Below are 23,348 nucleotides of genomic sequence, written 5' to 3'. Positions count from 1 at the left end.
CTCTCTCTCTCTCTCTCTCTCTCTCTCTCTCTCTCTCTCTCTCTCTCTCTCTCTCTCTCTCTCTCTCTCTTTCTCTCCCTCTCTTCTCTCTCTCTCTCTCACACACACATAGGCAGAGGCAGGAAAAAGAAAATGATGTATGTGAGGAATTCAGAGAAACATGGGAAGATTTGCATAAGCTGATGCATAAAGAAATGCATCAGACTAGACCAAGGTATACAATGATGTTAGTGGCATAAGTGGAAAGAAAGATGAATGTGGAGTAATGATAATGACAGTCTTGGTCCCCAAGACAAAATGAAGCCTATTTGCCCTTTATAAGCAGAGAGGCAGGGGAGTCTGGGGGCACCAGGCTGCATTTAATGTGTCAGACACTTTCACTGGATCAATTGTGTAATAACTAAAAACATCAACAAAAATTTTCTTAAAAATGTAATTCTGAGTTTTTGGCAAACTTCTCATGTAACTGTATAACTACAGCATTCTTTTTAGGCAGCTTATTTTCCTCCTCACTGGCATAATCTTTGTATCTTCTGAATTTCATTCTTAAGAGTTTTCCATCCCCCTTGGGCAGATTGTTCCCACAGAATTTTAGATTATTAGATTCTCTCCTCTCTCTCCTCTTCTCTTTTTCTTCTTTCTCTTTGCTTTTTCTCCCTTCTCATTCTTTCTGTCTCCTCTCCCTTCCTTTCCTCTCCTCTTCTCCCCTCTGCTCCCCATTCCTCCCACCTTCTCCTCTCTTTCCCTTTTCTCTCTCCCCCTCTTTTTCCTTTCCTCTTTTCTCTCCTTTCTTATTTTCTCCTTTCCTCCACTCTCCCTTCCTCCCTCTCTCTTTCCTATCTTCCCCTTTCCCTCTCTCTCTTTCCTCTCTTCCCCTTTCCCTCTCTCTCTTTCCTCTCTTCCCCTTTCCCTTTCTTCCCCTTTCCCTCTCCTCTCCTCTCCTCTCCTTTCCTCTCTTTTCTTTTCTTCTTTCCTTCTCCCTTAACCACTCCCCCTTACACACCCACACCCACACCCACACATACTATGTTTGACCTAACACACACCTGTCTACTGATACTGGTCAAAGGTCCCAGTTGTCTTGTTTACTAGTGTTTTCTTTTTCTTGAACAACCCTGCTAATATTTTAGGAGATGAACCTTGACAGTCTTGGACGCAGCCTGGTCCTAGACTTGGAGTCAGGAAGATTTGGGTTTAACAGCACCCCTAGAGCCTCTAAACCCAAAATGTGGGTTTAATTTGGTTTTCATTCTTTTACTATGTGACCCTGGGCAAGTTACTTAACCTCTCTGAGTCTCAGTTTCCTTGTCTGCAAAATAAGGAGGTTTGAGGAAATAGACTCTACAATTCCTTCTGGCTCTAAATTTGGGACCTTATAAGTTAAGAGAAGATTTATCTACAAAGTTGGACATGAGTGGGAGGCACTGGGGCTCAGGGTGACAGAAATGGTGCTCAAAGTCAGAGAAACCCCTTTAAGAGAAATACCTAAAGAAATGACATTAAGAAGGAAGCTACCAGCTTATTTCTCCTTTCATAATTTTTTTTCTCCCCTTCATCTTCTCTTATTTTGATAACTATGGTTTGGTTCCTAGAGACCTTTTGCTGGGGTCACTAGGATGCCACATTGTCCCCACCTCTGATAATGGTTTGGGCACAGCGAACAAACTATATGAAATGGAATATTATCACTGTGTAAGAAAATAAACATAATGAATTCAAGAGAAACATGAGAAGACCTCAAGGATGAAGAGAGAAGAACGCAGAGCCACTCAATGACTATGTAATGTAGATGATTTACTAATGCAGGTCAAACTCTGATGAACTGGAATGAACAGCATTGGTCCTGGAGAAATTTGAACAAGACTCACCTTTCTCTTTGTTTGAGAGGTGGGGCCTGGATGGGTGCAGAATTGTGTACAGTGTCAGATGTTCTCATGATGTCACTTATATGTTTTTTTTTGGTGATAGAGCAGGCCTTAATGTGTATGATGAAATTTAAAGAGAAATCCTTGTGTTTAAGAACAAAAGGCAAACAAAACTAAAATTAATAAGGAATAGAGAAAAGGATAGAAGCAAGGAAAAAAGGAAGGAAAAGGAAAAGGAAGGAAGAATGAATGAAAGAGGGAGTGAAGAAATGATAAATAAAAATGAATGAAAAAGGAAGGAAGAGAAAGAAGATGAAAGGAAAGAAGGAAGGAGAAAAGAGGAATGAAGGAAGAAAGAATGTGAATGAAAAGGAAGGAAATTTTCAGAATTTCCTACCTGTCCCAGAGCTATTCATCAGAGTTAATCCCTATGTCCCAAGGCATGGAAATGACAGGAAATATCATAGAGCAGGGAAATATGGAGATTTCTGTCTTCTCCTGTTTGCATATTTAATGTACTATTGCAAGGAGTTTAACTCACTGAGTTTAACCATTATTTTGTTGTATGTATGGGAAAATCAGACAGACCACTGGATTCTGTAAATGCCTTCGCCTAGCCAATGTCATGATGGAGGAGGACAGCCCCCCTAGAGCCCCTGTACCCAAAGATCCTTGCATGCTTAGCTTGGGAACACGTGTACTGGGCACAAGGTACCTAGGCATGTTGTTATCACAATGGTCCACTAGTGAAGGAGGGAGAATCAGCTATAGCTGTCCCTTCTGCAAATGGAGAAACTGAGGCCCATTGAGTGGAAGTAATTTTCATATCAGGAAAGAAGATGATGGAAGCTTTGGCTAGGGGGCTAGGATGATGCCTCTTCACTTAATTTAATTGTCCCTTTCTCCAGGCTGTCCTATATTCCCTTCTTCCCTCAGTAAGTGGGAATGTATAGTCAGTGGATATACTAGCCGATGCTGCTGGAGAGTGACATCATTGCTATGGATGTTGCTAGGGGTAGAATGAGAGGATCATAGAGTTAGGGCTTAAAAGTCACTTAGAGATCACGTGATGCAATTTCCTCCTTTTATAATCGGGGATACTGAGGCACAAAGGGGTTAGTGTCTTGCCCAAGGCTGTATAGGTTGTGTAAGAGCCAAGATTAGGCCCAGGCCCAGAAGATTAACTAGACCTGGCCTTCCTCCCATCACAGATTCTAAGATGTAGCTATCACCTCTGTGCAAGGGTCTCTAATGTCTGCTCTTCTGGGGGGCTGAGTCTATCCATACCTCTAAGGTTTTTCTCACGTTTCTTTCTTGTACCCATTTCCAAGAAGCTGCCATGACTATGTAAGCAGTCTATTGCCAGCCGATAGACATCATCCAAGTCTCCATGGCAGCTCAAACTTCCTCCCTAGGTCTTATACTCGGTCTAAAACTTCAAAAGCCCTCTTTTAGGCCCTCAAATACATTTCTACAAAACCACCGCCACAAACAAAAACAACCCAGGGCCCTCTGAAACTGTTCTTGGCTGGAAGAATGGAAGGGGGCGGGGGCATGTTGGTATAATAATAACTTGTCATGGGATACAGTACAGGGGAAGAGGCGAGGCTGCAAAGAAAAGGAGCTTAAACCTTTATTAACAAGCTTGGACCATAAAGAATTTACCCACTGGAGAGCTGGGAAAGGCGAGAGGCTCATTTGGGAGAGAAAGAGAAAGTGTGTGTGTGTGTGTGTGTGTGTGTTTGTGTAGGAGAGGAATTAAGATCCTTGCTTCTGAAAACCCCCTTCCACTCAGTTGCCATTAGGGATGGTTGGTTTGGCCCTTTATCCCAAGGATGGGGCCCCTTTGATTTCTCTCTCACACATTTTCATTCTGTCCTAGCTTGCTCTTCTGGGGTGGCAGAAAGACAAAAAGATGGAAAATGGATCAGCTTCTGAGAAGACGGCTGTGAAAAGAGAATGGATGGGTGGAAACCTCAGAAGGCACCGAACTCCATCCTGGCCAAACCAGGCAAATTCCCAGGATTCCAGGACACTATTGCCCCTACTCTGACCTTGCAGAAAGCTAAAGTATGCCACCTGATCACCCAAGCCCCAGGGAAAGTTCCTCAGTGCCCTTTGGGGCCTTGCCCTACCAGTAATTCAACAAACTTCTATCTAATGCCAACTTTGGGCAAAGTACTGCCCAAGAGATCATATGACAGAGCCATTATTTACTTACTACTCTACTACCACCATGGCAGCGGCGGCTGCTGCTAATTACACAGGGCTTTATGGTTTACCGGCTGATTTACATATAGTCTAGTATTTACTGCTTCCCTTTCTAGCTTTATTACTTGTTATTTCCCTTCACATACTCTAGGGTCCCTCCACACTGACCTTTCTGCTCATTGAACATGAAGCCCCCATGCCTTGCATGGACTGTCCTGCCCCTCCCCTGGAATTCACCCGCTGCTGCTTAGAACCCTCAATTTCCTTCAAGGCTCAGCTCCTGGGATGCTTCCTACAGAAGGCTTTTTCTGATCTGCCAGCTGCCAGTGTCCTCTGGCAAATTATCTTGTATTTATTTGAGATGTATCTATCTACGTGCAGGTTGTCTCTCCTATGAACTCCTGTGGGCTAGAATTATCTTGCTTATATCTGTGTCTCCTAAGTGCCTGGAACACAATAGGTGCCTAATAACTGCTTGTTGATTAATTGCTTGAGAGGTGTCCTGAGCGGGGAAGATCACTTCTGATTTAGAGGGTGGGGAAGACAAGGCTCCACAAAGGGGTGACATTGGAGTTATTTCACAGATCAACATATGTCAGTATGTCTCATGACATAGATCGATCAGAATCACAGGATCCCAAGGAATCTTAGAGACCACTGAGTCCAGCCCTCTACGTTTGTCAGATGGAAACAGAGGCTCAGAAAACTTGAGCAGTTTGTCCAGGGCCACGTAGCTGGTGAGCATGTGAGGAGGCCCTCAAACCGAGGTCTTACTGGTCCCAAGGAGGCTGGGAGTGCAGCATCCTGTCTGCTTCACCATGCTGCCTTCCCGGGCCTTTGGAGGTCATCCAGCTCAGCCCCCCAATTTTATAAGTGAGAAAGGCAGATGAAGCTGAAACTATTTCCTGATGGGTGGCAGAAGGATTTAAAACAGTTGGAGGTGGAGCTGGGCTTGGCATTCCCGGATTAGGAGACTGTGCAAACACGACATTGGAGTGAAAGTAAACAGAATGTCCTCCTGAATCAGGTTCATTCCCCAGCCTAAATAGGGGACTGCCTGACAGTCGTCCGGATGGACCTGGAGATGGGGCTGTAGAATGGTTTGGGGTTGGGTTGCAGGGTGCTTTAGAGTTTGTCATTTGGGGGAATAAAACCTCATAGGGTCTTAGATCTAGGGTGAGAAGGGGCCTCAGAGGCCATCAAGTCAGATGGCCCAGAGGGTACATGCTTTCCCCCAAGGGGTCAAGATTTGAACCCAGCAATCTGAACAGTTGTTCAATCATGTATGACACTTCACTTGGGATTTTCTTGGAAAAGATACTGGAGTAGTTTGTCATTTCCTCCTCCAGCTCATTTTATAGATGTGGAAACTGAGGCAAACAGGGTGAAATGACTTACCCAGGGTCACACAGCTAGTTAATGTCAGAAGCCAAATTTGAACTCATGAAGATGAAGCTTTCAGACTCCAGGTCTAGCACTCTGTGCACTATGGCGGCACCTAGCTGCCCCAGTCTGAACAGCGTAGTGACATAATCCGATCACTGAACGAGTAAAATTAATCTGGCAGTAATTTGACAGACAGGAGTGGGGGAAAGGCAAGAAGCCCAAGATAATTTTGCTATGGTCGACAAAAGGTAGTCGAGTACCTGGACCAGGATATATAGGAATATAATATAAAATGGAACTATAGGAATAAAATGGAGCACATGGATTGAGAATGAAAAGACTGGACAGCTGAAGGAAATAGGAAGAGGAATGAGGGGCAAGGAAGAGCACAGCATCAAGGTGTTAAGATTCACTGGTTAGGTGAATGCTTTTGCCATAACAGAGTAAGAAGGAAGTGTCAGTGTCTGGGCAAGAGAAGATTTTGCTTCTGGATATACTGAATTTGATGGCCATCCAAGATGCCTCATGGGCATTGGGTCTGGATAAAGGCATTCCTTGCTAGCTAAATGTTCAAAGGATAGAAATAAATCATTTTCAAACTCTCAGATGCCATATCAAATCAAGCCTCATATCACTGATAATAAGAGAAAAGCAAACAAAAACAATTTGGAAAATTAGCAAAGATGACAATTCAGTGCTGGGAAAACAGGCTCTTGACCAAGCTGGGAGGTGGTTTGGCTATTTTGGAGGAATCATGTAAGGAAAGGGACCCAGCTGGCAACTCCCTTTAGTACAGTGATCGCTATACCAAGCATATCCTAAAAGAGGTCAAAGTCAGAAGAAAAGTTCTGAATTATAGTGAATTATTTATAGCACCATTCCTTGTGATAACAAAGAATTGGAAGCAATGCAGGATCCCCGTCAATTGGAGTGTTACTGAACATTGTGGTATAAAAATGTAATGGTATATTATTATGTAGCAAGAAATGATTACTATGAGGGATTCAGAGAAACCTTGGAAGATTTGCATGTACTGAAACAGAGTAAAGTAAGTAGAACTAGAGAAACTCTTTAATAATTCATATGAAATGGGTACTGAAAGGAAATAACAATGTAAGAACTAATCTTGGCCCCAGAAGACAGATGAAGAAACACACTTCCCCTCTTTGCAGAGAGGCAGAGAAACACAAGAGCAGAATGTTACCAACATTGTCAGGTGTGGTCACTGTCTCACCTCTTTTTTTTTTTCTTTTCTTTTTTGCTGTAGGGAGAGGGCTTCAATTCCAGGGTGTGTGTGTGTGTGGGGGGGGTGAGACAGGGGATATACCTAGAAATGACTATGATGTGATTAATCCTATTTAATAAATTAATGAATAATGCACATATGAGTAATGCGGATTTGTAACTTGGGAGAAAGGTTGGGGTTAGAGATGTAAATTTAGAGGTTTCTGTGGGGAGCACTAGTTGAAATGCTGAAGGAGCAGTGGCCATAAAGGAGAGTTTAGGCCAATGGAGGACAGATGGATAGAACCAGCCTGAGTTACTGGGCCAGCAAGAAGAGAAATGCTGAAAGGGACCGAGAGCGATCATTGGCAGAGATGGAATTGGAAGGGAGGAGAGTATGAAGTAGTGGGCTGTCAATGTCTCAAATGTTTCTGAAAGATCAAGGGAGGGAAGAAGAGACCACTTGATCATTGACCATTTGATTGGTCACTTGGCTGAGAAGAACTTTTCAGTCCAGTGTTGGGGATGGAAGTCAGTTTGTGTAGTGAGGTGGAGATTATCCCTTAAAAGGTCTGATAGTGAAAGAGATGGGGGAAGAAAAGCAAAGAGAGGTTTAAGGAAGATTTAACTCATTTAAAAAAAAATTTTATTTTTAAGAGAAATGAGATTTGAACAAGGAGGCCACAGAAGGAGAGACTGAAGATGTCTGGAGGTGGGCAGTGTCATAGGTCTTTAAAGTGGAAAGCAGTTGGTACAGAAATCTGTCAGCCACTCCATTTTTACAGAGGAGAAGACAGCAATGAAGGTTACATGATTTGCCCAAGGTCACAAATAGGAACCTGGAGCCCGAAGGGGCCTCAGAGGCCATTGAATCTAGGCCCCTCGTTCCATTCCCTCTCAGAGTAACCCCAGAGGAGGAGGTAACTCTCCAGGCTCCGCAGATGCAAGTGTGTTAAGAGTTAAGGAAGTTTTCCCATAGTAATTGAAGATAGGAAGAGCATGGAAGACCATGGTCAGTAAGAAAAACTGGAAGGGATGGCCAGAGCTGGCTGTGTGCCAGTTATCACGACATGTGTAGCAGGACTCAGAAGATGGGAGTGCTCCAGTGAGGGGAGACTGATGCCCTCCTGAAGCTGCCCATCCCACTTCTACATAAAACTCTCAGTGTTAGGACTGTTTTTTTTTTTTCTCATTAGGCGGAAACTTGGCACTTTTCATCCTTTACCCATCACATATTGTTCTGGCTTAGGGACAGCTAGTGTGCTGGGTCTGGAGTCAGGAAAAACTGAGTTCAAATCTGAGCTCAGACACTTAGTAGCAGTGTGACCCTCAGCAAGCCACTTAATCTCTCTTGGTCTCAATTTCCTCATCTGTAAAATGGGGATAATAATAGTCATTACTTCCCTTGGTTGTTGTGAGTCTCAAATAACATAACATTTATGAAACACTTAGCACAGGGGCTGGAACGTAGTAGGGGTTTAATGAATGATTGTTTCCTTCTTTCCCGCCCTCTGGAGCCAGTCAGAGCAAGCCTAGTATCCCTTCAGCATGAAAACTCTTCATATTCTTGAATGCAATGGTTAATATGACCCTCTTCAGTTCTCTCCTCATCCCCAAACCTCCCTTATTCCTTCAAATAATCCCCACCTGTCATGATGTCAGGGTCATTCACTGGCCTGGTGGCCCCTCTAGACATTCTCCATCCTGCCAGCATTCTTCCTAAAGCCTCCAGAACTGAATATGATCCTGTGGACATGGTCTGACCAGAGCAGAGAACAAGAGAATGATCACCCACCTCTCAATGCAGTCTAATAGAGTAGTGCTTTCTTAGCTGCCATATACTGTTGACTCAGACTGAGCTTATAGTCCACTGAAACCCCCAGATCTTTTTCAGACCTAATGCCCATCTTAGAGTTCTGAAGGCTCTGGGGATGACGGTCATTTTTTAGCTTTATATTTAAAGGCCAGAACAGTTGCAAACTGACCAATGGATCAGGGAGTCTAACTGTCTATGCAATGTTCCATTTCCCCATCTCTGGCCACTTGGGACCAAGCTTGGTCATTATAACTGACCCCATTATACAGCATTGGCTTAGGACTACATTCCTAAAAGCTAGCATCCCTTAGACTCACACACAGTTTATCACATCAGAGGTTACAAGATCTCTGAGGTGGAGGGCACTTTCAGAAGGCACCCAGTCTGTCCCGTGCCAGGAAAAGAATCTCTCTAAGCATCCCTCTTCTGATGGAGGATGGGAGGGGAAGGAGAGAAGGGTGTATCGGCCTGCAGAGAGGGTGGGTACTTTCGGTCCTTCAGTAACTATGAAAGTCCAGGCTGGTCTCTCTCCTACAATAAAAGATGAAAGAAAAAAGGAATCTCTTTCCTGCTAAGGGATGTAAAAATATGCCTTAAAAAAAACCGAAGGACTTCAAAGTAAAAACAAAGAAAAACAAAAGAAGCCCTGAAGGCTAGCCTGATGTGGGTCAGGCGATGGGAGGGGGAATAAGGATTAGGTGATGGACTCTCCCTGCAGAGAGCTGAGCTGGGCCATCCTGAGAGGAGGCAGAATTCTAACATCCTGCCAGGCAGGAGGTTACTCAGTAAAGGGTCAAGGAAAGCAAGAGGTGGCTGGTGACTGCTGAGGAAACCAAGGCAGCTGTTTGTCGAACTGTCAGTCAGGCAGCAAGCCTTTGGATGCCCCTACTACATGCCAGGCACTGGGGAGAGTGAGGCAGGAATGAAGCAGTGTCCACCCTCAATGAGCCTTTGGTGCACGTAGCCCAGATGGGACAGGGCAAACTCGCTTCCCCTTCTGGTGATTCATCTGGGGACACATTATACTGCCATGAGAAAGTTAGCAAGCATGGTAGGGACCTGGAAGTTCTGGCCAAGAAAGTGAGCACCTGAGAGGCCCCAGTGGTCTCTTCATGTTTGTCAATTAAAACAGGAGCTTTGGAAGAGAAAAACAGATTTGAAGAGTGAAGAGCTTCTTAAGACTAGTTTAAATGAAAAACCAAAAAAAAAAAAAACAACCCCACAACTTTTTGAACCAGGGCTTAAAATACAGGAATGATACATCTTGGCTAGGGATGGACTGTGCATAATAAAGGCTAGAAAAATATATTTGCTCAGAGGTTTGCAATGCTAGTAAAAGAAAGGGACTTAAAACTGGAAAGGGGGGGAAGGTGGAAGGAGAAAGCAACCTTCACGTATTCCCAAACTCAGGACCACAGAGCATGGTTACAGTGACAGTAGTAGAGATGCCCGGCAATTCTCAGGAGTCAAAAATGCAAGAAAGAAGCCAGCAATGGAACCCATGGCCACAGAGGTCCATACACAAGAGCATGACTTACAGTCATAAGTGAGACGAATGAGAGAGCCCGAGGAAAGGAGGCACTTGGGCTTCCTCTATAGGACTGAGACTTGGAGGGATGTCTAGAATATAACTTTAGAAAGTTATATACCTGATTAAAGAATCACAGAAAATGAAAGCGTCCCAGCATTGGGAGGGACCTCAGCCACTTAATCCAAGCCACACTTGAGCAAGAATTCTCCTTACCTAAAGCCCCCACTCCTCAAGTGTTGGGAGAACCCCTACCACCTTAGGCAGTTGATTCCAATGTTAGATAAGGTTATTACCAGTGAGTGTGTGTGGGGTGGGAAGAGATCAAGGAAGGCTTCCTGGAGAAAGTGGAATTTGAATTGAATTTTAAAGAACTCCAAATAAACACTCGATTGCCTATGGGGGGATGGGAGAGCGGAGCTTAGCGTTCTACTCCCATCTTCTCCTTTAAGGAGCTGTGTGATCCTGGATATGCCCCTTCACTTTGCAGAATCTCAGTTGCCAAATGAATATAAATGGGGAGGAAGGAGGGTGACTAGAGGAGCTCTGAATTCTCTTGTAGCTTGAGTATTCCATGATTTCAAAGTTTGTTTTTTTTTTTTTCCACCCCCTGCACCCAGCCCAGAGCTCTACACACAGCGGACACTCAATCAGTACAGGCTAACTGATTCACTAACCCAGAAAGGCTGCTTTGGGTTCTCAGGGCAGCATCATTTTGCTTCAGAGTTCATCTTTAGCGATTCTCAGCATGTCCTGGGATGATTGACTCCAGGAGCCATTGAATCAGACCGAATCCCTCCAATTTTGCTTGGTTTGATGTTTCCCAAGACTCCAGGAGCAAACACAAAAAAGCCCCAGCTAGCCTTGGGCTCCAGTGCCCACAGCTGGCAGGGCCCCAGTCGGCAGCTCAGGGCACCTCACTCACTTGGTTACAAAACTGCGTCTGCCTCTTTGCCCTTGACATACTGGCTGGTTTCTCATGCATCAGGTTTTTGAGTTAGAAGGAAGGCTGAGCCCGCAGGATTATGAGGGCTATTGAAAGCACCTCTCTCAAAATAAAATTGTAAAGATGTAAAAGAAACAGACACCATCCTATCCCTTTCCCCCTTTCCAAAACGCAAGCTCTTTCCCCTATAACTAGGAGTTCCTTACCTGGACTATAGGATTTGTTAAAAAAAAAAAAAAAAAAGGAAAGAACACAAGGAAATGCCCCACTTGGTAGAGCCAGTAATCTTCTAAAATCAGTCATATTAAGGAATCACATGTCTGCAGTGGGGCTGGGATCCTGACTTAGAACTCTCCAGCACTGTGCAGATGCCCAGGAAGGTGCCAGGACGGGCCAGTCCAGGTGGCCAATGCACAAAACGCATTCTCTGCCCAGCTGGGGAGTTGAGGAGAGGACCCCACGCCACGCTGCTCTTACCTGATTTGACCAGCATGGCTCGGTAGAGCCCTGTTGCCTCAGGGGGCACCCTGATCCCCACATCTCTCTGGGCCATGAGTGCCGGCCGGGCACGGGGGAAGCTAGTTGAATCTCGGAGGCTGCACATGCTGGCAAGTGTGCATAGCTTTTTGGCAGGAGCTCTGCTACTGAGCTCTCTCTCTCTCTCTCTCTCACTTCAGTGAGATCTTTTCAGACACGGAAAGCAGTCATGTGAGATGGGCAGGCTCAGCACAGCCCCTGCCCTCCCCTGCCAGGCGGTACATTTTGATCTGCTCCTCTCACAAAACCTTTCCTGGGTGATTTTGGGGGATTATGTTACTGTGTAGAGGGCCAGGCTGCTGGGATCCCAGGGCCAGCATGGATGAACAGACACTTTTCTTCACAATTTTCCTGGAGGGAAGGTGGGACAGGTAACATTATAGATGAGGAAACTGAGTCACAGAGGGACCAAGGTTCAAATCCTGACTTTGTTACTTATGATCTTACTTGAGTCACTGGGGAGATGGGACTAGATGACCTCCAAAGTCCCTTCCCGCTCTAGACCTATAATCTCAGGAGCCTATGAACCAGCAGCTAATGTGGCATAATGGATAGAGTGCCAGCCCTGGAGTCAGGAGGACCTGAGTTCAAATTTGACCTCAGACACTACATTTGTGACCTGGGGCAAGTCACTTAATGCTGTTTGCCTCAGTTTCCTTACTTGTAAAATGAGCTGGAGAAGTAAATGTCAGACCACTCCAGTTGCCAAGAAAATCCCAAATAGGATCAGGGAGAGTCAGAAATGACTGAAAAAAAGCTAGGTAGGAGTAGAACCAGATTGAAAGCCAGGCTTTCTTGGAGTCTTGGGTTCTTTCCATGGGGCTAAAGTGCAATGGAATGGGTTCGGGGCTTGAAGTCAGAGGACTTGGGTTCAAATTCTGGGTTGGCTGCTTACTTTTTTTTTTCTTTTGGCTTTTTGGAGGGGGGAAGGCAGGGCAATTGGGGTTAAGTGACTTGCCTAAGGTCACACAGCTAGTGAGTGTTAAGCGTCTAGGCTGGATTTGAACTCAGGTCCTCCTGACTCCAGGGCTGGTACTCTATTCACTGTGTCACCTAGCCGACCCAGGTTAGCTGCTTACTACTTACTGCATGACCTTGGATAAGTCTTCTCTACTCTGGGTCCCAGTTCCCCCTCTAACGTCCTTCTTGGTTCAAGATCTAGGGCTCTGTGATGCTGAGCTGGAGGCTGGCTACAGAGAAAAGCTAAATAAGAAGCATCCTGGGGGCGAGGGGAGGAGCAGACATTTGCAGTGGGGTCAGCAGGCTGGGCAGCCCTGGCACATGGGAGGGGAAGGTCTCAGGGGTGTCTCCCTCTTTGCTCTGATTTCTTCCAGAGTTTAATGTCAGCCCCTCCCCCTTTGTGCCCTCCAAAACCATCTGAAACACAGTGATGAAGATCAGTGGGGAGGACTGAGGGGTTCCCATAAAGAGACTCAGCTGTTCAATATTTTTTCGGCAAATATATACTGACAACCTACATTCGAGGTTTGGTGATAGGTGCTGCAGAGAGTTCATAGATACCCGGGACTTTGGTTCTTGCCCTAGGGAAGATAATAATACCTAATAACTGATATCACAAAGTACTTTACCAATAACATCTTGTTTTATTCTTTTTTTTTTTGGAAGGTGAGGTGAGGCAGCAGTCAGGGTTAAGTGACTTGCCCAAGGTCACACTGTTAGGTGTCAGAGGCAAATTTGAACGTAGGTCCTCCTGACTCCAGGGCCAGTGCTATATCTACCGTGCCACCTAGCTGCCCCTGTCTTATTTTATTTTATTTTATTAATTTATTTATTTTAAAGCAATTGGGAGCTTGAAGGAAAATCAGGTCTTAGCTTAGCTAGGAACTAGACAGATAAAGGATAGAGCACCTGGCATAGTAAGAAGGCTGTTCTATGTGAGTTCAAATCCAACCTCAGGCACTTACTAGCTGTGTGACCCTGGCCCAGTCACTTACCCCTGTTTGCCTCAGTGTCCTCACCCATAAAATGAGCTGGAGAAAGAAATGGCAAAACCACTCCAGTATCTCTGCCAAGGAAGCCCCAAATGGGGTACCAAAGGGTTGAATATAACTGACCAACAGCAAAGACAGAAAAAAACTGATAAGAATGTAAGAGTCCCAAGAGGAGGGACAGGTTCATCTTTATCTTTCCATCCCCAGGGCTTAGCATTGTGATGGGGATTAGAATCATGATTTCATTAGTGTAGGGACCTTCCAGATGAGGAAACTCCCTTTACCAGTGCAGGTTGGCACCTCTGCTGCTATTAGTCTTGGAGAATTGCCTAGAAGGCTGAGAGGTGAAGAGAATGCCCAGGGTCACAGAGGCAGGATCTGTCAGAGGCAGGACCTGAACACAGGTCTCCCTGACTACAAGGCTGTCTCTCCATCACACAACACTGCTTCACATAGTGGTTTTTTTTTTTGTTAATTAATAAATTCTTACTAATTGATTGATTTGGGATGTGGTGGCAAAGGGAATTCTAGGCACCCAGGATACCAGAAGCAAAGATACTGAAGTGGGAAAGTGTGTGTGTGTGTGTGTGTGTGTGTGTTTAGGGAGAAGCCAGGACTTCAGCATCACCAGCCCATAAAATACATGCAGGGTGATAGACCAGGATGGAAAGGTTGGGTTCATACATACAAAAATATTTATAGTAACTCTGGTAGAAACAAACTGGAAGTCCAGTGGGTGTCCATTACTGGGGGAGAAGCTGAGCTAATGGTTATGGATGAATGGGATGTACAAAAAATATGAGGAGAGAGTTGGGAGAAGACATGTGTGAACTGATGTGTAGTGGAATAATGAAGAACCAGGAACACAAAAGCAACTGACCACCTTCCAGTGTTATAGTCAGTCACTGTGTATGTTCAGATGATAGGATCACAGGCTAGCATAAGAAAGGGGACTTAGAGTTCACTGAATTCAACACACTTATTTTACAGGTGAGGAAACTGAGGCCCAGGCAAGAGAAGTGACTTTCTCAGCCAAGGTCGCATAAGGCCTGGGACTAGGATTTGAACTCAAGTCCTCTGTGCTACAAGATCTAGAGCCAGAGGGTATGAATTCAAATCCTACCTTTGTCATCATCTGTGTGACTTTGGATAGATCATTTAACCTCTCTTTCTGGACTTCAGTCTTCAACATCTGTAACATTAGGGTTTTAGTTGACCTTTACGGTCCCTTCCATTTCTTAACCTATGATTATATACTATACATAGAGGGTACAGAAGTGATGGAAAACCCCATGAAAGCAGCTGAATTCTGATGAATTTTAATGAACAGTCTTGGTCCCAGAGAACTAATGTAGAGAGGCATGGATTGAATGATATGGAAGATTATATAAAACATGGCCACCATGGAGCTGTTTAATCTGTATCAAATTTATCAAATTGTTTAAATATATTTTTTAAACAATGATAAAATTTACAAGGTAGAACCAAGATGGTGGAGTAAAGGCAACTATTTGCCTGAGCTCTCCCCTCAGTCCCTCTGAACACCTTTAAATAATGCCACACAATAATTCCTAGAAGGGCAGAACCCATGAAAGGGTGGGGTGAAATAACTTTCCTGCCAAAGACAGCTTAGAAGGTAGGTAGGAAAGGTCTGTCACACCTGGCTGAGAGTGGACCATAGTCCAGTACAGACTAGGCCAAATGGTAAAAGGGGCACAAAAATTCACTGAAGAAAAGAAAAACTCCTTAAAAAAGTAGAATTGGTCAAATGGAAAAGGAGGTCCAAAAGCTCACTGAAGAAAAGAATTCCTTAAACATCAGAATTGAACACATGGAAGCAAATGGCTTTATGATAAATCAAGAAACAATAAAACAAAACCAAAAAGAATGAAAAAATAGAAGAAACATGAAATATCTCATTGGAAAAACCATTGACTTGACAAATACATCCAGGATAGATAATTTAACAATTTCCGGACTATCTGAAAGTCATGATAAAAAGAGCCTAGACATCATCTTTTGAGAAATTATCAAGGAAAATTGCCCTGATAGTCTGGAGCCAGAGGGTAAAATAGAAATGGAAAGAATCCACCCATCACCTCCTGAAAGATGTCCTGTGATGAAAGCTCCAGGGAATATTACAGCCAAATTCTCAAACTCCTAGGTCAAGCAGCCAGAAGGAAACAGCACAAGTATCATGAAGCCACAGTCAATAGGACACACAATCTAGCAGCTTCTACATTAAAGGATGGGAGGGCTGGGAGTAAGACATTCCAGAGGGCAAAGGAGCTAGGACTGTGTGAAGTCCTCGACTGTTTCCTTTTCCTTCTCAACTTTAAAAGAAGAAATGAACAAATAAATGAGTGAACGCAGGTGCCCCAGAGCCTAAGCCCAGAGGAGGCACCATCAGAGTCCATCCAGTTCTGGACCCTAGGATCATTTCTGGCCAGAGCACGGCTTCAAGAGGAAGCTTCCTGGGAGTTTGACCCCTTCTGGGTCCCCTCCCCCCATTCCAGGAAGGCCAGTTCATTTGAATCATCCCCTTAAGCAAAGCATAACTAGGAGAAGTCTGCTTCCAAGTGCAAGAGCAATGATGCATTGTAAAACAGACTGGGGAGGGAGCATTTCTGCAGCACTGCTGCCCGGCCTGAGACACTTGGGGCTCCCAAAGGATGAGCTCTGCCCCCTCCTCCAGGGCCCCTCCCCCAGCAACTTGTGTAACCTGTGAAGGATTTAGGGGGATCCCTGTCTCTTCATTGTAAGTAATTCTTAAAGGGTTTGTAAGACCCTTTTGAGCTTTCAATCCTTATGACCTTATGCCTGGGCAAGTCATTCAACTTCTTATTATCCCAGAGGACCTGGGTTTACAGTTTCACCTCTATACTCACTGGTTCTTTGGATGTCCTTGGGTAAGTCACAGCTCTCTAGGCTCCTGTGTTATTATCTAGAAAATGAAGGGACTGGTGTTGATAACCTCTAATGTCCCTTTTATCTCTTTGGACCTCAGTTTCTTCATCTGCAAAATGGGGGTGTGTGTGGACTTGACCTTTAAGGTCCCTTCTAATGCTAAACCTATGACTAAAGGAGGAGGGGGACACAAGCAATTGTCCAGCCTTACCACGAGGGCTGAGGCTTCTGGAAATCCCAAGAAGACAAGAGGGCAAATTTGGAGCACACCTTGGGCCCCAGTTCAGATACTTCTTAAGAGAATCCCAGCTACCCAACCTACTCCTGTGCTCTGAGAGTCATTCAAAAAGAAATAAACTTAGATTTCTTCCCCTGAGTTGTTTATAACTAGAGACATAAGAGGCATCGAGGACGGTACAAGGCAAGCATAGTTGGCCAAAGGTATCATCGACCTCAGAGGAGAGAGACCTAGCTGTCAGGTACCTAGGGGTCTACATAGGTGTGAGGGTAAGGAAAGATCCTAGAGAAGGGAAAGAGGATTCAGGCCTTGAAGGATGGGGAGGACGCCAGCAGGCAAGAGAGCCTGGGTAGAGGGAAGGGCAGGAGGGAAGACTTCTTGCCTTCTCTGACCATCAGTTTCCTCATCCAGAGAATGGGGACACTCACATTCTTGCTTACCTGCCTGACAGGATGATGGTGAGGAGGAAAGCACATGGTAGAGTTTAAAGTCCTCCCTGAATATGAGTCATGGTTTACAGGAAGGGAAAATGCAGGACCCATCTGGGAGGCAGAATGGAGCATTGGATGGAGTGCTGAACCTGCATCCTGGAGGACAAGGTGTGCATCCCCTCTCTGCCACTGACTAGCTGTGTGACCACAGGCAATTCACTTATCTTTCCAACCTCAGCCTCAGTTTCCTCCACTGTAAACTGGAATTAAGCATACAGGGTGATTCATGGAGAAGTGAACACTTTCGATAACTCATCATCTGTTGGCTAGGGGATGTATGAACATGAAGTCAAACCCAATTTGTAAAGGAATTATCACAGTTTAGAGAAATACAGGAGTGAAATTCTACAATTTGGCACTCATTGCATGTTCACATTCAAGCTAATTACATTTCTGAAAGGTTCAAGCCTTTTAGAATCACCCAGTGTCTGGAGAATGGGTCTCAGTGGGCTGCTGGGAGGTTGGCCTGAGATACTGTATATGAGATGCTTTGTTATCATTAAGGCACAGTAACAAATGCCAGGGGTTGTTATTCAAGCAATGGTGACTCCAAATTAGTCAGTCAGTCAATAGGCATTTAGTAGGTGTTTACTCTGTAGGAGGGAAGTTTCTTTGGCCAAGTGTTCAAAGTTAGTCAAGCATCCTGAGCAGCTGCTGCCTGGAGCTCTCCATGGTTCGGTGGACCTGGATCCTCTGTCAGCCCTTGACCTGTGCATAGCCTTTGTCTGCTTGGAACTTTGTCTCCCCCCTTCCATAGCTGTCTGACCTGCATGGGCACACTGCCTGGCTGTCTCTGCTGTCTGTCTGGCGGCTGCTGGCTCCCCTTGGCTGGAGTTGTGTGTGATGTAAATAGATACAAATATCATTTAATATGTGCTTATATGTGTGCATGTTGTTTAGCTGTGGAAACTCTGGCAAGTCACTTAGTGTCTCAGCCTCAGTTTCCTCATCTGTAAAATGGGGACAATAATGGCACTTGCATCACAGATCTGTTGTGAGGATCAAACAGATGACACATGTAACTCTGCAAACCTTAAAGTGCTAAGTGCTAGCTGTTATTGGCTCCCCTGAGAGAGTAGAAACTTCTTGAGAGCAGAGACTCTTCCTTCCTCCCTCCCTCCCTCCCTCCCTCCCTCCCTCCCTTCCTTCCTTCCTTCCTTCCTTCCTTCCTTCCTTCCTTCCTTCCTTCCTTCCTTCCTTCCTTCCTTCCTTCCTTCCTTCCTTCCTTCCTTCCTTCCTTCCTTCCTCCGTAGCCCCACAGCCTAGCATAATGCTTGTCCCACAGTAGGTGCTTAATAAATGCTGGTTGATTCATTGATTGGGTGGGGGTGGGGCAGATAAGAGAAAGTCATTTGACATCCAAATTTCACAATCCAATACAATGTAAGTTCCTTGAGGACAGGGGTGGTTTCATCTCTTGTCTCTTTATCCCCTCCCCCCCCCCCCCCCCCCCCCATGGAGTACACTGCCTGGTACAAAGGAGGCAGTTAATGCATTTTGGTTGAATTTTGGCTGAATTGGATTGCTGATGCCTCAGCAGTGAAGGAAGGACCTGGAGCCTTAGCAAACTGAACCACCATTTCCCAGGTTGTCCCCTTCCTCCTCACTTTCAGAACTTTGAGAGGCTTTTAGGGCATTCATGAGGCTGACTGCCCTTGCAGTTAGGCAGAGTCAAGAAGCTTTCTTCCCAACTCATCAGGGTCATGCCCCTGGGGAGGCTTCTCAGGAACAGGGCCCATATATCAAATAACAATTCAACATTTATTTAGCCCCTACGATGTTCCCATTAGCATGTGAACTTCCTGAGGGGAGGGACTATCTTTCTTCTTGAATTTGTATTTCCAACACTCAGCACAATGCCTGGCACATAGTAAGCACTTAATAAATGCTTGTTGACTTACTGACTGCTGAACACTGTACTAGGAGTTACAGACATAAAACGAAAAAGGCCCCTGACCTCCAGGAGCATCTGTTCTCCTGGGTCAGCCACTCCACACAGAACAGACTACACAGCCATCTCTGTCTCTGGGTCTTTGTTCCTTATAGGAGGCTGGACCCTGCAGACCCTTCCAGCTTTGATTCCAAGACCAACCTGGGACACTTAGGGGTGCTTCAGAGACCTTGAGCACACATGCCCAGATGATTTCATGGATACCTCTTACTCATTGACAAAGTATGGAAAACACTCAGGCCAAGGAGATCTACTTAAAGAAATCTTTTTATATTCTAGGAAGGCTCCATTTCTCCATTCATCCTTGAATGGGGGGCAGCCCCAGCATCTTAATTAGCTGGTTGTAAATCTAAGCCCTGGCTGCCATGTTGGGGCTCCTCAGAGCTGTGTTTGGCAGCTTCAGGAAACTTGGCAGCTCTCTCCTTATAGGGAGGAAAGGTCTTAGGATCACAGACATAAACCAAAAGGGGACTTAGAGGCCATTGGATCCAACCACCTTATTTTACAGATGAAGAAGCTTTGGCCCAGAGAATGTGACTGGCTTGTTCAAGATCGTGTAGCTAGAAAGCATTTCCTATTTCTCTGGGGCCAGAGTTTAGGGGACAGGGGTGGGAAAACTGGGATCTTCTGGATTCCAAAGTCATGGAACCGCCAAATTGATATCACTAAAACACCAACCTGACCACAGCAGAGCTTTGCTCAGGAGGTATCAAGGGTTTCCTATTGCCTTCAGATAAAATATCAACTCTTCCACTTGGCATTTAAATCACATTATTCCCTATAATGGGACCTCTGTGCCAGTCAATATGGCCAATGGAGGATTTCATTTTCCACTTCCTTTCCTTGGCATTATTCCTGGAATGTTCTCCCTCTACTTCTTGGAATACCTGCCTCCTTTCATAGGATATCATACATCTACAGCCAGAAGGGACCTTAGAAACTAGGCAGCCCAATACTGTCATTGGACCAGGGAGGAAACTGAGGCCCAGAAAGACATAAGACTTGTCTAAGATCACACAAGTAGGTAAGGGACAGAGGCAGGTCCTTTGGCTCCAACTTGAGCCCCCTGTTCACTGTCCCAACTCCCTGCCTTTGAAGAGTTTACTTTTGGGGGAGACAATAACTAAATCTACATGTATGTATACCTATATATGTATATACACAATAAAGGCAAAGTCATTTTGGTGAGAGTGGAGGTCTGACAAATGGAGGAGTCAGGAATTTGGGTGTCCTGTTAACATGGCAGGGCTTCATTTCTTTGGAATTAGCCAGGCAAGCCAGCCATTCCCAGCAGTGAGGATGGCCAGGCACCGGCCTTCTCCCCACCAATGACACATCATTCTGTTGAGTCCTGCCGGGTCCCTTTCTATCATTTTTGAGAATCAATTGCATTGCTCTCTTTTGTTCTGACATTGCCTACATTTCCCTGTTTCCCTTCCCTTTTCCCCTCTCAGAGAGTCTTAGAACAAAGAATTTTTTAAAAGAGCAAAAAACCCCCAACCCCTCAGCAAAGCAGATCAATACATCCCCCAAATCTGACAGTATATTCAAGGCTCCACCCCCTAGATCCTGCTTTCCCTTCTCCCACCTTTTCAAAGTTGGGGAGCGGGTCTTCAATGAATGGCGCAAAATTACAAAGAACAAACTTGGTCCCAAAGAGGAGATAGAAGAACCCTGCTCCAGTGACAAGCGGCAGCCCTTCACTTTAGCCTCTGTTCCATCTTCTTGGGTTCATGGAAGCCTGGCTCCCCAGGGCAGGCTGTGCCCCCTTGCTGCCCTCTCTAGGACTAAGTGTTCTTCCTCTTTCCCTCCCCGGAACACTGACCAGGAGGAGCCCAAGGCATTCTCCTCGTTCTTGACAGCTGCTTCAAACCTCCCCTGCCTCTCACCCAAGAACCTCTCTGCTTTGGGGGTTCCACCCATCCGTATTTACCACCTGCTCCAAATCGTTATTGAGTCAGGAAGACATCACTGTGGATAGAGCACTGGACTGGGAAACTAGAAGACCTGAGTTCCAATCCTGCCTCAGACACTTACTGACTCTGGTCCCCATCAAGCCACTTAAATCCCCTCAGCATCAGTTTTCCCAGCTGCAAAATAGACATAATAACAGCATCTGCCTCCCAGAGTTATTGTGGGGGGAAGATAAGATCACACGCTATTTGTAAATGCTTAAAGTGCCTTTAAAATATTAGCTGTTATTATTATGTTATGTTATATTATAATAATAGATGATGATGTTGATGATGCACTGATAGCACAACAGATAGAATGCCTGGTCTGGGGTCATCAAGACAGGAATTCAAATCTGGTCCCAGACATTGATTGGCTGTGTGATCCTGGGAAAGTCACTTAACCTCTGTCTGCCTCAATTTCCTCAACTGTAAAAGAGAGATAATAATAACATCCACCTTCCAAGGCTGTTGTGAGGATCAAGTGAGAGCAATGGCAAAGCACCTAGCACAATGCTTGAATCCTTCATTCTAAGTGAGCTGGAGGGGCATCAGAGGCTGGGTCAAATAGGGCTGCTTCTGAGTGGAAGAGAGGAGTGCTTGTTGGGTGGCTTCCTGAGATCCTGACAGCCCAGAGCCATCTAGACCCTAGGGCGAAGACTGAGAATCCTGGGCATGGCAGGGGTGGAGGAGGGGACAGATGAGCAGGAGGTAGATGGGAGGAGGGGGATGTTGCCTTTCTGAAATGAAATACTTACTGTATCCCCAGGGCAGGGCTTTGGATTATGAGAGCTCAGCAAGCTCCCTTCTAGTTAGCTTTCAGTGGCAGTGTGTGGCAAATTAAATACTCAGAGAAATTCATATTTCCTTCAAGTTATTCTATGATCTTGGAAATTCTTGCTGGAGGGATGGCTGGAGAGCAACAAAGCTATGTTAGGGAGGGTGTGACCCTTAGTCAAACACTTCTGGATCTTGGGAATGTCATCAATGCTTTAGCAAGAGGAAAGAAAAGACAAAGAACATACCCCTCACAGAGAGAACATAATAGCTTCATTGTTAAGAGTCCCTGGGAAGAAATGGGCTGACTATCAAGGTAGCTGGTGCTTGTCCTTCTCTGTCCTATGGGCAGGCACCAGATTGTACTGGCTCTGGAGAACTGATTGTTAAATTTTCAGTGCAGAGAACTGATTGTTAAATTTTCAGTTCAGAGAACTGATTGTTAAATTTTCAGTGCAGAGAAATGATTGTTAAATTTTCAATGCAGAGAAATGATTGTTAAATTTTCAATGCAGAGAACTGATTGTTAAATTTTCAGTGTGGGAAACTGGTTGTTAAATTTTTGGCGTGTATATTTATTTACATCTTGGATCAGCCAATGCTACACAGCAGGGCTTGATTTATTAATTTGTTGATTGTTTAGACTTAAGAAAGTGATGATGTACATGTCATGCTTTTTTTTTCTAACTTTGTATTTAAGTTCAAATATTTAAGTTTATGTTATGTTTTTGTTTCCTTTCTCTATTCTGTATTTGGGTTGTGGTGTTTGAGTCTAAAGTTTAAAAATGATGGGGGAAATGTCAATAATGCAGATTCAATTTAAAAATATGTCATATGTACATTTTTTCCCTCCAGAGACCTGATTGTTAAACATTTACTAGCATACCTCTACATATAATAGTCAAGCATGCTAACTGTGACTGAGACATTAAATCTGTTTTTGAAGAGCAATGCATGTAGTCTGGACAGTCACTCACATGACACAATACTTAAAATATGATGATTAGCAGAAAAGAGATCAGAAAGTTAAAAGAGAAGCCAAAAAGTTATGAAGAACAAAAGAGGATCATGGAACCACTGGCTCAGAACAGAAAAGGGGCATTTTACAGAGGAGGAAACTGAGGCCCAGAGAGGAGAAGAGCCTTGGCCAGGGGCACACAGGCAATAAGGGGCAGAGCTGGGGTTCGAATTTAGATTTTCTTTCTACTATACCAACGAAGAGTTAGTTGTTCATGAGAAGAGAGAGGCTTGAAAACCAGGAGGAAAAGAAAATACCAAGATCTTGTCCCAGTGACCCTCGGACAGGTGAACCCCCTCAGATCATTAGTGTAGACAGCTGGGAAGCTGGTAGTAGAGAAAAGCTGGCAAGAGTTTAGGGATAGCCAAGAGTCTGAATGTCTGTGGGAGGAGCACCGAGAAAGACACCAAATTTTACCCTGAGATAGAGTAGGCAGCAGCAGCAGAGAAAAAACTGGATTAACTGTATAGACCAGTGATCATCTTAATCTGGCTCTAAACATTCATACTGAGAGAGAGAGAGAGAGAGAGAGAGAGAGAGAGAGAGAGA

General features: G+C 44.8%; 1 protein-coding gene across 2 annotated transcripts in view; it reads right to left on the bottom strand.

Annotated features, from left to right (window-relative positions):
* The window catches only part of FAM107A (family with sequence similarity 107 member A), a 124,342-nt gene that overhangs the window by 18,504 nt on the left and 82,490 nt on the right, over positions 1–23,348 (bottom strand). Inside the window, exon 1 of one of the 2 annotated variants that reach the window (XM_069084237.1) lies at positions 11,454–11,617. The exons of the other annotated variant lie outside the window; for it this stretch is intronic. Within the exon in view, the coding sequence (XP_068940338.1) occupies positions 11,454–11,580 (127 nt within the window). The 5' untranslated portion in view covers positions 11,581–11,617. Of the gene's footprint in view, positions 1–11,453; positions 11,618–23,348 lie in introns of those variants that run through there. 2 annotated transcript variants of the gene reach the window in all.

This window comes from Petaurus breviceps, unplaced genomic scaffold (assembly GCF_028583685.1).
Source record: "Petaurus breviceps papuanus isolate PSGF00001 unplaced genomic scaffold, PetGlider_PUasm1.0 174, whole genome shotgun sequence".
Taxonomy (NCBI): domain Eukaryota; kingdom Metazoa; phylum Chordata; class Mammalia; order Diprotodontia; family Petauridae; genus Petaurus; species Petaurus breviceps.
This window is presented reverse-complemented; position numbering and strand designations above follow the sequence as displayed.